Source organism: Canis lupus, chromosome 12, assembly GCF_011100685.1.
Source record: "Canis lupus familiaris isolate Mischka breed German Shepherd chromosome 12, alternate assembly UU_Cfam_GSD_1.0, whole genome shotgun sequence".
In the NCBI taxonomy this organism is placed as follows: Eukaryota; Metazoa; Chordata; class Mammalia; order Carnivora; family Canidae; genus Canis; species Canis lupus.
The window spans coordinates 47,251,752-47,266,267 of NC_049233.1; the positions used below are offsets into that span (position 1 = coordinate 47,251,752).

The following is a 14,516-nucleotide window of genomic DNA, read 5'->3' on the forward strand; positions in this document are numbered from 1 at the left end:
TTGTTTGTTTTTGTTGTTTTTTTTTTTTTTTTTGCATATTAACAAAGTCAGCAACATTTTAAGTTGTTTCAAATACTTAACTCTTTTCTGGAAATTGGAACTGCAGATATTGACTTGATTAAGTTTTCTGGTGGAAGATCCAACACTCTGGAAAGCTAAACATTAAATAAATAAGAACCAAAACAGAGCAAGATTGTTAATAATTTTACCAGATTCAATACTACTCATCAATAAAAAGAGCATTCAGATACTTAACAACTTAAATGAACCTTGAATGCACTCGAAATCACAAAAACCTGATCCAAAAGGCTATATAGTACATGATTTTATTTACCTGAGATTCTGGAAAACCCAAAACTATAAGGGAGAGAGAATCTTAAGGAGGCTCCAAGCCTGGCACAAAGCTTCGCTGGAGGCTCCATCACCAGGACCCTGAGATCATGACCTAAGCAGAAACCCAGAGTCAGATGCCCAAACAACTAAGCCACCCAGGCACCCCATAATATATTTGATTTTTAAATTTAAATCTCAGATTACAGTCTTTATTTTTCAATTCTAGTCTTAGGGCAGCCCCGGTGGCACAGCAGTTTAGCGCCACCTGCAGCCCAGGGCGTGATCCTGGAGGCTCTGTCAGGCTCTGCATGGAGGCTGCTTCTCCCTCTGCCTGTGTCTCTGCTTCTCTCTCTCTCTGCATCTCTATGAATAAATAAATAAAATCTTTAAAACAAAAATCTTGGGGATCTCTGGGTGGCTCAGCGGTTTACCGCCTGCCTTTGGCCTAGGGCGCGAGTTCTGGGATCAAGTCCCACGTCGGGCTCCCGGCATGGAGCCTGCTTCTCCCTCCTCCTGTGTCTCTGCCTCTCTCTCTCTCTCTCTCTATGTCTATCATAAATAAATAAATCTTAAAAAAAAAATTATAGTCTTAGGAACTACATTACTACAGCCCCTACAAAAAGGTTATTTCCTTAGGCCATTTGCATAGGAGTGGATAAACATTTCCAAACCATTTAAAGAATAAAGGCTGTAATAGTTCATGTTTTTATACCATGAAGTATTCTTGTCAATACAAGTGCAACAATAATAAAGGTTCTATTGTAATTTAGGGGGAAAAAAAAAGATTCAAATTCCAGTTCCATTTTTACTAGCTAGGAGTCCACAGGAAAATCATTTTATATAAATGAGCTTAAGTTTTCACATATGAAAAATGGAGGTATCTATTAAACAAGAAACTAGGGCTCTTGTGAGGATCAAGAAAAATGTGTTACATAATAAGCATGTAATAAATATTATTTCCTTCCTTTAAAATTAAGGTTTTATTTTGAACATAATGTCTCAAAAACTTACCATAACCACTAAGATTTTCTACCTAACTTAAATATAACTACAGTCTGCTGGAAAAAAACAAAAACAAACAAAAACTTAGTTCTATAGGTCAATTTTAAAGCTTTCCAGCTGACAAAGAAGTTTTGAACTTCAGTTATGATTACATTAAACTGAACAACACACAAAAAAAATCTGTTTCTAATATAAAAAGCCACTTAAAAACTGCTTATTTCTGGGGTGCCTAGGTGGTTCAGTTAAGTGTCTGCCTTCAGTTCAGGTCATGATCCTGAGATCAGAGAACTGAGCCCCATGCAAAGATTCCCCGCTTAGCAGGGGAGTCCACTTCTTCCTCTCCCTCTGCACCCTCTGCCCCCACCCCTGCAACTCCTGTGTGTGCTCTCTCTCTCTCATCCTCGTTCTTTCCCTTTCTCAAATAAGTAAAATCTTTTAAAAATTGTTTCTTTTATTATATCTCATTTGCTCCAAAAAAAAAAAAAAGGCTCTGAAAAGATTTAACACATAAAAATAAAATGGAAGTATAAAATCATACCAGAGAACCCAAGGTAAAGATAGTTACTGTGTTTTTTGGCAACCAAGTACAAAAGGAAGCTAACTACATAGCACAGCGCTGCCTGGCAACAAATTTTTTCCGAAAGTAGATTCTAAGACTAAGTTATATTCACAAAGATTTAAAGACCAAATTAGAAAATATCCTCAATAGCAGTTTTCCAAAGGCACAGAAACATTTTTATATGATGTAAATTAAAAAACCAAAATAGAGAGACTGAGGGAAAAGGAGAAATGGAATCACTGTTTATAATGGGCACAGAGTTACAGTTTTACAAATGAAGAGTTATGGATAGGGTTGGTGGTGAATAGTTGCATAACAATGTTAATGGACTTAATGCCATTGAACTGCACATTTAAAAATAGTTAAAATTGTAAATTTCATGTTGTATAACTTTCCCATAATTAAAAACAAATTAAAAACCTAGAAAGACTCTGGGATGAAGTAGTGGAATGAAATCTTCTTTACAAAAAAAAAAAAAAAAAAAAAAATCTTCTTTACATAATCTCCCACCTCCAACCCATTATCAAACTAAAATGAAAAAGGTGGAAGAACAGAGAGGAGAAAGAAAGGAAGATAGGTAATAAACACACAGATTGGTTAATTCTCCAGCAACAAATATACAGGATAGGCATAGTTCAAAGTCAGAAACTTCAAAAGTGATAGCCAAGGACACAAACAGCAGTTTCTAATGAGGAAGGGAGCAGCCCTGTTTGGTAAGGCTCCTAACTTCCTAACTTAACAATTTTTTTTTTTTTTAACAATTCTTACCAATACCCCAATCTGGAGAGAAAAAAATGAATCCCATCATTTTTTTATATATGACTGGAGGGAGATGCCTCCGAGCTGTGGGAGAGAAAGAATAAAACAGAGAAGTCCGGATTCCTGGGTGGCTCAGTGGTTGAGTAAAATTAAAAAAAAAAAAAAAAAAAAAGGGCAGCGAATTCCAGTATTTTTCAGAAGTGAAGATTCTATGGCAGCACAGTAAAGTTCTCTCCAATGGAAACACAACACATTCCCCAATTTTTTTTTTAAGATTTTATTTATTTATTCATGAGAGATGCAGAGAGAGAAGCAGAGACATAGGCAGAGGGAGAAGCAGGCTCCCCGCAGGGACCTTGATGTGGGACTCGATCCCAGGACCCGGGGATCACGCCCTGGGCTGAAGGCAGATGCTCAACCACTGAGCCACCCAGGCACCCGACAAATTTTTAAAAACATAAATTGGAAGTAATCAGAGAAAGATAAATAAAATTGGGTACAAGATAATCCAACCTTATGATAATTGGTGTTCCTAAAACATAAAAGGAAGAGCAGGAAAGAAGCAAGCAGACAGGAAGATAAGTACAATGGTTCTCTAGTAGCATATACCATAAAGATAAAGAGACAAAACCCAAAGCTATACTCTTCAAAAAGTGATAGCCCAAGGAAAGATGCAAAAGATTCTGAAGCAGAGTGGAACAGTCTTGTGTAGCAGGGCTTCTTGGTCTCTTTTCATCAGAAGCTATAGAGATGAAGCAACAAAACGCAAGAAAAATAAAAAGTATTCATAGAAACAGATCTTGGCTCCCCCAAAAGCAAGGCCTGAGAAACAACTTTGTGCAGGTAGTTTATTTGGGAGGTGGTGATTCCTGAGGGCATAAGTGATAGACTGAGAAGCTTGAGAAGGAAGGAGCAAAAGTTAAGATTGTGCTGTCAAGGTTACCGCTATAAACAATGGGGGCTTAATTTCCATGGTGCCTCCTAAGAAGCACAAATAAGGTCTACCAAAATTGTCTATCCAAATATAGGAGGCAGGAACCCCCATTACCCATTGATTGAGACCTGTCCTTGACAGTGTTAACTGCCACATTTGAGCTGAGTATAGGCTGGAACCAGCAGGCTTTTAGATTAGATGAGGTGTTATTAACAATAAGTGATTGGAAGCACCTGTGAAACTGGTCATACAAGTGGCAGCTGGAACCAGAGGTGTGACCAATGGGATGGGAGGACATAATAGTCAATAAAAGGGAAAATTTCCCTGAGATAAGGAACCAAATGTAAATTGTGGTATATTGCTGCAATGACACACAACAGTAAAACGAAAGAACTGGATTTCCGTGCATCATTATGGGCATATCTTTTTTAGAAACTTGAAGCTAAGAAATAAAAAACCCAAGTTGCAGAAGGATGATTACAGTTTGACTACCTCTTTTTTTTTAATACCTCTTACATTAAATAACTTTTTTTTTTACATTAAATAACTTGAAAAATAATACTATTTAGGAATATATTCATAGGTAGTTAAGTGACATACACAGATATAATAAACACAAAACCTCACAAGCGAGGAAAGAGTTTGCAGACAGAGATGGGTACCCAAGAGATTTAAATAGTAACAATTTATTTCTTGGGGCACCTGGGTGGCTCAGTTGGTTAAGCATCTGCCTTCCACTGGGGCTGTGATCCCAGGGTCTTGGGATCGGGTCCCATGTCCGGCTCCCTGATCAGCGGGGAGCCTGCTTCTCCCTCTGCCTGCTGCTCCCCCTGTTTGTGCTCTCCCTGTCAAATAAATAAATAAAATCTAAAAAAAATAAATAGTAACAGTTTATTTAAGCTGAGTGATGGGTACATATTAACTATATTTTTCTCCATGGTTAAATATTTTATTAATAAAAGAAAAACCAAGGATGCCTGGGTGGCTCAGCAGTTAAGCGTCTACCTTCAGCTCAGGGCGTGATCCTGGAGACCCGGGATCGAGTCCCACATCGGGTTCCCTGCATGGAGCCTGCTTCTCCCTCTGTCTGTCTCTGCCTCTCTCTCTGTGTCTCTCATGAATAAATAAATAAAATCTTAAAAAAATAAATAAAAAAGAAAAAAATGAGTGGTGCCTGGGTGGCTCAGTCAGTTAAGCATCTGCCTTTGGCCCAGGTCAAGATCCCAGCATCCTGGGAAGGAGCCCTGCATTAGGAGCCCTGCTGAGCAGAGAGCCTGCTTCTTGCTCTCCCCTTGCTTGTGTGCGCACTCACGTGCTCTCTCTCTCAAATAAAATCTTAAAAAACTATATCTACAAGTCAAAATAAATTACTATGTCAGGAAAATATAATTTGGAAAATTCAACACTAAGATATATCCTGCTTAAGTTATAAAATTTCAAAAATAAAGCACTCAATCAAGAAAACTCCAGGGATGAAATAAATGCAGTTTACTTTGTAACCATATTACCTAATTACAAATCATGATCTGGTTAAAGCAAATAATGGAGCAATGACATTACATAGGACTAGATTAATCCACAGGAGAAGTTGTAAACTGGTATGTTTGTTTCACCTGCTCAGCTGTTTTTTTTTTTTTTTTTTTAATTTTTATTTATTTATGATAGTCACAGAGAGAGAGAGAGAGGCAGAGACTCAGGCAGAGGGAGAAGCAGGCTCCATGCACCGGGAGCCCGATGTGGGATTCGATCCCGGGTCTCCAGGATCGCGCCCTAGGCCAAAGGCAGGCGCCAAACCACTGCGCCACCCAGGGATCCCTCAGCTGTTTTTTAATGTGAACTGTCACATATAAAAATTGATGTATGCACTTGCATCCGTAGTATCCATGTTTGGAAAATTCAAATTCAGAACTCAATAATCTGGTGTTACTGCCTTATTTCTCAAATGAAGACTTTTGATATTACTTCTAAACAGATTTGAGAGAGCGAATCTCAAGCAGCTGAGTGGGGCTCAATCCCAGGACCCATGAGACCATGACCTGGGTGGAAACCAAGAGTCTCACAGTTAATGGACTGAGCCACTCCAGTGCCCCCATAAACATGCTAATTTTCTTTTTTTTTTAACATGCTAATTTTCTAATGATTCAAACCTCCTTTTGATACTACTACGGTATTTTATCTGAAAAGTCAAAATTTCTTTAAAAAAAAAAAAGCACCTTGAGCCCTTCTGAAAAATCTGCTTATAAAGAAACCCAGTCAATTAAGTCATAGCTCAGGTGGTAATGCATAGGTGGTGCTTCTAAGTGGTAAGCGTCTGACTAGTGGGTTTCAGCTCAGGCCACGATCCCAGAGTCCTGGGCTCCACCATGCTCAGTGGGGAGTCTGCTTGAGATGCTTTTCCTCTCCCTCTGTCCTCCCTGCACCCCCGCTCCCCCCCTTTCTCTCTCTCTCTAAAAATAAATCTTAGAAAATTAAAATTCATAGGAAACAAGTTGTACAGCTATGCTTAATAAACAGACAATATGTGTTACACGCTTTTAGTGAGAAAGTTACCCAAATTAGGAAAGGTAGAGGAGGGACGCCTGGGTGGCTCAGCAGTTGAGCATCTGCCTTTGGCTCAGGGCGTGATCTGGGAAGAAGTCCCACATCAGGCTCCCTGCATGAAGCCTGCTTCTCCCTCTGCCTGTGTCTGTGTCTCTGCCCCCCCCCCCCCATGAATAAATAAATAAAATATTAAAAAAAAAAAAGAGGAGCTTGGGGAACTGATACAAGAATATATTGATACTCTGGCTACTATTATTGCTGTGAATAAAAAAAATCCTTTTTTCTCACCCAGGGACCTCATGGTTTCTGCCACCATCCACGGAACTGTGGTAGACTAGTAGGATAAAGTCATAAACCCCTCACAGTTATTGACATTATGCACTTTCTGTTAACATTATGTCATTAGATCTTATCAATGGCCCCATAGAGTTCAGCAAAACTGCATGGTACACGTGAAATATTCCACAAATGGTAATTATTATTGTCTTCATCATCATTAATCCTTGCAACAATCCTGTAAACTTGGAATCAATACCATCACTTTATAGCTGACAGGTTAATTAACCTGCCAAGAGTAAGTTAGTCACACAAATGGAGGGACTACAATTTTAATCCTTTCCATTTTTACTATTTTATCTCACAGTTTAAAAAAATTTTTTTAAGGTATTTATTTATTTATTTATGATAGTCACAGAGAGAGAGAGGCAGAGACACAGGCAGAGGGAGAAGCAGGCTCCATGCACCGGGAGCCCGATGTGGGATTCGATCCCGGGTCTCCAGGATCGCGCCCTGGGCCAAAGGCAGGCGCCAAACCGCTGCGCCATCCAGGGATCCCTATCTCACAGTTTTAAAACTATAAACTCATTTGGCAAAGCTGCAAACTTTATATTACATTGCAACAACTTACTTATTCTTTAAATATGTATCCAATACCTTCTATGTTTCAGACACTTTGCTAGTGCTAGGGAAATAGTAAATAAAATACGCTGTCTTCATGAAGCTTATAGAGAAAACATGGCAAAACAAGGAAATAAAACAAAATAACAAATTCCCTAATAATTAGCTAATGAAAGAATTATTAACTCTTATAAATGCTATGATAGAAGCAAACAAGGGTGTGAGAAATGGAGCAACTGGAGGACACACTTTTCAACTACAGGTTGTCAGTTGGGAATAAATTCAGTGAGTCACAACCAGGATCTTTTGAAAAATGTAGTATGGAAAAGAATGGACACACATTATAAGGAAACTATTGTTTTGTGAAACTTCCATCTTGCACAAAGGGTCATGATACAAAATCCTTTCCTTTAGGCACTGGGAATAATCTATGCAATGGGAACGGAAAGACCTTGCTTTGTTAGAAAAACAAAATTTAAATTACAGTGTGGCTAGGATCCTGCAGAAAGGAAGAATGGGATGGTATTAATGGAGGTTGGAAAGAAAGATGTTAAGGTTCTGGTAGAAAGTTTGTGCAATGTAGTTTTAAATAGATAAGTGATAAGATTTGATTTACATGTGAGAAGTCACTTTACTTGCTTTAAAGAGAATGGATTTGAGGGATGGCAAGGATGGCAACCCATTAGAATGCTGTTGTAAGCCAGTGTATGTAGGTTGCGTGGTTTGGGATAAGGGGCCAGGAAGGGCAACAGGGATGGAAAAGAATGGATAGATTCAAGATATTATTTTGAAGATAGAATCCAAAGAACTTGCTGAAGTGAGGCCCAAGAGGCATACTCTAAATTTCAGTCATATTCAAATATTGTGGTTCCATGAACATACATATACTATGATCTCCCATGGGTCTGTTGTCCACACATATGATGTTCTTGGAATACCCTACCACTCCCCAAGCTCTCACCCTTTTACCTTGGTACACTCCTATCCATCCTCTCTTCAGGACTGAGGTCCCACGTTACCTTTTCCACAAAACATTCCCTGACATCTGGAAGCTGTCTCCTCCATATTCCCTTAGCACTTCACACATTTCTAATACGCTGGTTACAGACTGTACTTCAATTAGCCGTTTATACATGCGTTTCCCCAAGTTAGTCCAGAGCCCTGTTAGGGCAGAAGCTATATTGTAGCTTCTAGAATTGAATTCTATTCACTTACAACCCTAGGACTGATGATAGTATTCTTAAAAAAATGTAGATTCGTTATCAAAATTTGCTGAATGAATGTGCCATTTCATGTAATACATTCCTTCATTCCTAAACTAGCAAAAGATCCTCATTCATAAATATGTATCGCACATATTTTTATTTAACCTCATCTCCGATCATCCCTCAATGACTCCATGTTTGGAGAAATATGCATTTGCTTAGTTTATGTTGCTATACAAATCTGTTAGATCGTTTAATGATCAGATTGTGCTTCTTGCCTTCATAAACTAGACAGCACAGCATACATGAAAAAGACTGATTTTGAAGTTAGATCCCTGTTCATAATCCAACTCTTCAATTTATTAACCATGTGTAGACCCCGGCCTTGGGTAGGTTTTTAATCTCTCTGAATCTCAGTTTGCTCAACTGGACAAGGTTAATAATTCTCTGTCATAAGGTCATCACGAGGCTTACATGTGAATGTAATTAGCAGAAATACACTACATATTAGTTCCTGTTTCTCCAACTTACCTTCTTTACAAGGAAGAATACAGCCTTTGCAAAACTAAACAGAAAATGTTTCTGGTTGGCCTTATCTTGACCTACCGGTTGAGGATGGAAACCATCTTGAACTTCTCCCTATCCAAACACAGCTTGAACACTGAGGTCCAAAACTACCCACCCTGGATACAGCCTACTGTCTACATCAGTATGACTGTACTGTTTCCTTGTCTTCGTTAGCATCACTTTACTATTCTAGGAGACTCCTGCCCAAATAGCTTGATTACTGATTACAGGAACTTCTTTCTCCCAATCTTATAACTATTAAGATCAGTATCCAATCCTAATCAAGCCATCTCCTCCACTCCTCTGCCCTCTCACCCTCTGCCACTGAAAGACTAGCTTTAAACTAATACATCAAATTCTCAAGAAAAATCTGACCTTGCCTTCCCAGACGATACCACCAAAAATTCTGCTTAAGTGTTCTTTCTTACTCCAGTAAACCATAAACTCAGCCTTGTCCTATCAGAAGGTCCCATGGTGGTACCTGAGAAGCCGCCATTGGACAGGGCAGTACATCTTTAAGCATAAAGGCAGAAGAATCTTCTCATAAAAGTCCAGAAATACTATAAAAATGAACTGAGGAAAATTATATGCCAGGCAAAATACGTCCACTGATAAAAAAGAAATGGGTTTGTCAAGACAATTGAAAGTTTTGCTCCAAGATTTCAAAAGGGGCCGATGAATTCCAAAAATTCTTTTTGCTGAAATCTAATCTGTTAAGGTCTTTTATTCCTTTCCTTATTACAGAGCTGTTCACATAAAGGGCTCTGAATCAAGTAAAACAGCATCTCGCGTTATCTTTGGAGTTACCAAAAGTAATGCCAGGACAGGAGGCCAAAACGACTTTGCAAGACAAACGACCAGTTTTTAAATTAAATCCTTTCAGATGAAAATTTAGATCCATTCTCGAGTTCACTAAGTGTAAGGAACACTAATTTCATGGCCCAATGACTTTCCACTAGGGTAAAGCATACAAAGCTGTGTGGGGTGCGAAGGAGGGAGGGAAGCAACATACGTTTGCTTTTCAAGGTTTACTTTTCACCCTGGGAAACCGATTTGGGTCGCACGGCCGAGCCACCCCCGAATCTGCTGCAACAACTCGAGCAGCTCCAGAAAGGAGGGAGGAGGCGGCAGAAACGGGGTCTCCGTGGAATCCGCCCTCTCGCTAACCGAGCGCTGGCCCAGGGTGGGGTTCCGCCAAGGCCCTGCTTCTGCGAGTTCCCCGGTCCGTACCTGACAGGCGATGGACCTGCGGAACCCACAAGCCATGTCCGCCTCCACCAAGCGCGCTCCAACCGCCCGGCCCGGATCTTTGCCCCGCCCTCCGCTGTACGCCCCGCCTTGCGCGCCGGAAGCCCGCCCCGAAGGGTCCTGCCAGCCAATCAAGAAGCCGCGTGGCCTTCCTCTAACCTCTGCCCTGCTGCCGCGAGGGAGCGCGGGAAATCCCGAGCGCAGTGGCGATCCCGCGAGCGGCTGGGGCCATGGCCACCTCTTCGGTGTCCAAGGTATGTGAGGGTCAGACGCCCGCTAGACTCAGACGTCGTCTCCTTCTCTTTTGAAGAAGGCATGTCACACAGGTTACGTAGGCTTCAGCGAACCGGCTGGTGGGGAGGGAGTGGCGGGCTGAGCCGGAGCGTCTTACTCCAGGGGCAGTTGAGGTCAATTTTGTTTGGGGGAGCAAAGACACCGACCTGCCTTAGTTGTTTTGGCTGGGAGACTTTACAGTTCTGGTTTGTGGAGGTCGAATTCCCCGAGGATGAGCCCCAGTCTCCCTTTCTCTTTCTTTCTTACAAATATTTATTGTGCGCCAAGCGCTCCCGTTAGGTACCGAGATAAGAGTGGTAAACAAAATAGACTGCGCCGAAGAAAGACCAACACAGATGAACGAAGTTACCAAATTGTCATAAATGTTAGACAGCCCGGGGTCTGCGAAGGCCTCTGAAGAAACTGACATTTTAGCTGAGGCCTGAAAAATAAGTAGAAGTTAGGATTGGGGAGTGTAGGGAGACTGTTCTAGCTTAGAGAGTGACATGTTCTTTGGTCTAGAAGATAGAAATAAAATGACCTATATTAAAGAAATTGAAAAATCAGTATAATCAGAGAGGAAGTATTATGAAAAATGAGAAGAATAACGTAAGTGTGCATGTGTCAGAGGAGATCCGGTAGTCCTCATATGGGCTGTCTAGATGGCCAAGGGATTGTAGGGAGACATGATAGTGTGGTTGGTAAGAAGATAAATCCTTGAGCTCTATTATCCAATTAAGTAGCCAATGGCCACATGTGGCTATTTCAGTTTTAATTAAAATAAAGTAAAATTTGGGGATCCCTGGGTGGCTCAGCGGTTTAGCGCCGCCTTCAGCCCAGGGCGTGACCCTGGGGACCTGGGATCAGTTCCACGTGAGGCTCCCTGCATGGGGCCTGCTTTTCCCTCTGCCTGTGTCTCTCTCTCTCTCTCTCTCTCCCCCTGGGTCTCTCATGAATAAATAAATACAATCTTTAATAAAAATAAAAAAATAAAATTAAATAAAATTAGAAATTCATTTTCTCAGTCCTAACTAGCCACATTTCAACTGCTCAATAACCACATATGGTGGTGACTGTTGTATTAGTGCAGACATGATAGTTCTCCTTCATTACCAAAGGTTCAATTGGACAGTACTGCTACAGACCAAGTAAAAGTAAGACCATTAGTAATATGGGTGCAGCCAGATGCCCCTGAAATTAAACTGTGATAAAGTTGAGAATGTAAATGAAAAAAACTGCAGTCATTTCTCCCCATGTTAAAACAGTACACTAGAAGGCTCTTTCATGGATCTGATCATTAATTTTGACTAAAATTAAGCTAAAATTATAGGAAAGAGTGCCTTCTGAGACTATATCAAAGGGAAACTTTAAGCCACAGAGCTTAAAGTTTACAGAAGATTGGCTGTGCTCCTAGGTGCAAATGCTGGAAGAGGTTTAACTGTGCTGGTGTAGCCCGGGCAGTGGGGGCGCAAGAGCATCTGGCTCCAGATATCTGAAACCAACCAGCTTCAGCCAATCACTGCTGTCAAAATCCAAAGTCGGAGAAATGAGTGGTAGTGAAACAAAAAAGGAATTTAATTCAGTGAGGCCAACACTGATAAGACAGCAGCCTGGAGTCTCAAAGACTCTCCGAAGTGCTGCAAATACTTCCAGGTTTAAATGAGGAAAATTTGGGACAAAGGAGGACCGGAAAGGTCCTGTTGATCATTATCTTGGAGTCAATCCTGGGCTAGGTCTTCCTGGCTCTGGGCAATCCTTATTGCTTAAGGGATTAGTTTTGGTTCCCCTCAGGGGATGCTGTGCCCACAGAATGTTTTTCTGGAAAAAAAAAAAAAAAAGAACTTAATCAATTAGAAAGTTTGAGATCAAAATGGAGATAGTTCAAGTTCTCTTACACTAGTATTTTTTATTAGGGTTGGTACTGTTTGGGTTTTGCCCTCGGTTTAAAGATCCATAGATTTTGAGTGGTCTGCCCCCTAATCCTTTTCATTGTTTCAGGCTCTTATTTTTGTGTCTTGCAGAATTGTGGTTTTATTTCAGGAGAGCATTTCTGGCATTATAATAGAAATGCTTGTATTGAAATGATTATGAAGGGGACCTTGCATGAATAAGAGTCTTTAAGGACTATATTAGGTATTCATGGGACTGCTAGCTTTTTTTTTCTTTATCTAAACTTCCTTCTCTTTGTCATATTTTCTACCTGTTAGCTCTCCTGCTAGACTGCTGCTTCTGTCTCAAACATCATTTAATCAGCAGTTCGAAGTGGTTAACCATATTACTTACTACCTGCCATTTATTAGGACCTATTCCGAGCACTGGTCATATCTCACTCCTTCGTAGCTCCTTTTCCCTTACTGAATTGCAGGTAGTTACAGAAAGGAGACCATGGGGGATCCCTGGGTGGCTCAGCGGTTTAGCGCCTGCCTTTGGCCCATGGCACGATCCTGGAGTCCTGGGATGGAGTCCCACGTCGGGCTCCCGGCATGGAGCCTGCTTCTCTCTCCTCCTGTGTCTCTGCCTCTCTCTCTCTCTCTCTCTCTCTCTGTCTATCATGAATAAATAAATAAATAAATCTTAAAAAAAAAGAAGAAAGGAGACAATGACAAGCTTGTCATACGTACAGTACTACAAGATTTTTCTAAATATAAATGCGTATTTCAATAGTTAAGTAGTTGCAGATACAAGAGTATAAGGCACAGTTCTTATTTTGGGTCTTGTAACGCAAACGGCCACTTTATATTTGCACAGCTGTCTTTGGCACTGTCCTGAGATGACTTCTTCTAGGTATAGTTTTTTCATTTTTTCTTTCATTTTCCATATTAATGGCAGTCTTTAAGAAGCTGTACATGGTGCATGGATTGGTAGAATAAACGTAGGACCAGTAGCTTGGGGGCTATATATCACTAGTCAAATAATAACATGAAACTAAAGGTAGCTAGGAAATTACCAGAAAAAGTACTCGGTAAGCATTCATTCATATACTCATTGCCTAATGTATATATTAACACTGTCCTAAACACTGAGGAAACAATTATGAATTATATGCAGTATGTGCTCCAAAGGTACTCACAAACTACTTGTGAGAGAGACCTGTAAATAACCATGATACACAGTGAAAGTGATTTAAAACAAAGCAAAATAAAGGCATTCAAGTATTGTGAGATCTTAGGGAAAAGGAATAATTCTAACTAGAGAACTGAGGAAGGTTTCCCAGAACAGATGAATAAGACTCTTATCAGATGAAGAAAAGTGTATAAGGATAAAGCAATAGACAAATTATCTATTTCCTGACCAGGTTATGGATATTTAAAGTTTAAATAATATTTCCTTTAAAATGAGAGAGTGTCACTATTTTTGATCTTCATTTTGATGAATAGAACTAATGTTCTTTCTTTAAATTTTATAAAAATAGAACCTTTCTGGATTTACATTTCATCAGCTTTTTTTTTTTTTTTTTTTGTCTCTTAGATTAGGTTCCTAGGAGCAAAATCAAAGACGAGCATCCCAAGGGAAGGAGGAGAAAGAAATGGATAGTCTCCTTGTTTAAGAATTTTTCTTCTTAAAAAAAAAAAAAGAAAAAAAAAAGAATTTTTCTTCTAGGGGTGCCTGGGTAGCTCAGTTGTTTAAGCCTTTGACTTGATTAAACTCAAGTCATGATCTCAGGGGTCCTGGATTGAGCCCCCCTGTCGAGTTCTGGGCTCAGCAGGGAGTCTACTTGGGATTCTCTCTCGCCCTCCCACTCTCCCTCGCTCACTCGTGCTCATGCTCTCTCTCTAAAAAATAAATATTTAAAAAAAAGAATTTTCCTATTACAATTGATTGAAGAAAGGTGATTTCTTAGCACTTTAAAGAAATACCTTTTTAGAAAATCTCATTCATAAGATACTTGGTTAATCAGATTTATCTGTTCCTTGGCTACTTTGACTTTATGCTTTTTTCTTTCTTACTTTTTTTAGGGCTGCTTTGTGTTTAAGCCAAACTTCAAGAAGAGAAAGATCTCTGTACCAGTAGGTAAGAGATACCAAATTGGTTAGTTTTCTTCCCCTAAGTCTTGAACTTACCTAACTAAACCTAGTTGAATTCAATAATTCTTTTGTCTAAGTTTGACTTACTTATCTTCTTGTAGCAATTATGTTCCAATGTATAGTGAAAGGGATAAGTTATATCCCAGAGTTTCAGTCTAAAAGGGAATCCAAAT

The 14,516-nt window shown here is 39.9% G+C and overlaps 2 protein-coding genes across 12 annotated transcripts in view; one reads left to right on the forward strand and one right to left on the reverse strand.

The window, feature by feature from the left end:
- Positions 1 to 10,138, reverse strand: part of RARS2 (arginyl-tRNA synthetase 2, mitochondrial) — a 53,437-nt gene extending 43,299 nt beyond the window's left edge. For 3 of the 6 annotated variants that reach the window (XM_038554694.1, XM_038554692.1, XM_038554693.1), the window contains exons 1-2: positions 10,028 to 10,124; positions 82 to 155 (exon numbers count right to left, since the gene is read on the reverse strand). In XM_038554694.1, coding sequence (XP_038410622.1) covers positions 82 to 155; positions 10,028 to 10,063 — 110 coding nt within the window. In that variant the 5' untranslated portion in view covers positions 10,064 to 10,124. Of the gene's footprint in view, positions 1 to 81; positions 156 to 10,027 lie in introns of all 6 variants that reach the window. The other 3 variants (XM_038554696.1, XM_038554698.1, XM_038554695.1) reach the window with 3 other exon arrangements.
- A 54-nt stretch (positions 10,139 to 10,192) lies between these two features.
- ORC3 (origin recognition complex subunit 3) overlaps positions 10,193 to 14,516 on the forward strand; it is a 61,252-nt gene continuing 56,928 nt past the window's right edge. For 4 of the 6 annotated variants that reach the window (XM_038554687.1, XM_038554685.1, XM_038554686.1 and 1 more), the window contains exons 1-2: positions 10,193 to 10,299; positions 14,275 to 14,329. In XM_038554687.1, coding sequence (XP_038410615.1) covers positions 10,276 to 10,299; positions 14,275 to 14,329 — 79 coding nt within the window. In that variant the 5' untranslated portion in view covers positions 10,193 to 10,275. The remainder of the gene's footprint in view (positions 10,300 to 14,274; positions 14,330 to 14,516) is intronic. The other 2 variants (XM_038554691.1, XM_038554689.1) reach the window with 2 other exon arrangements.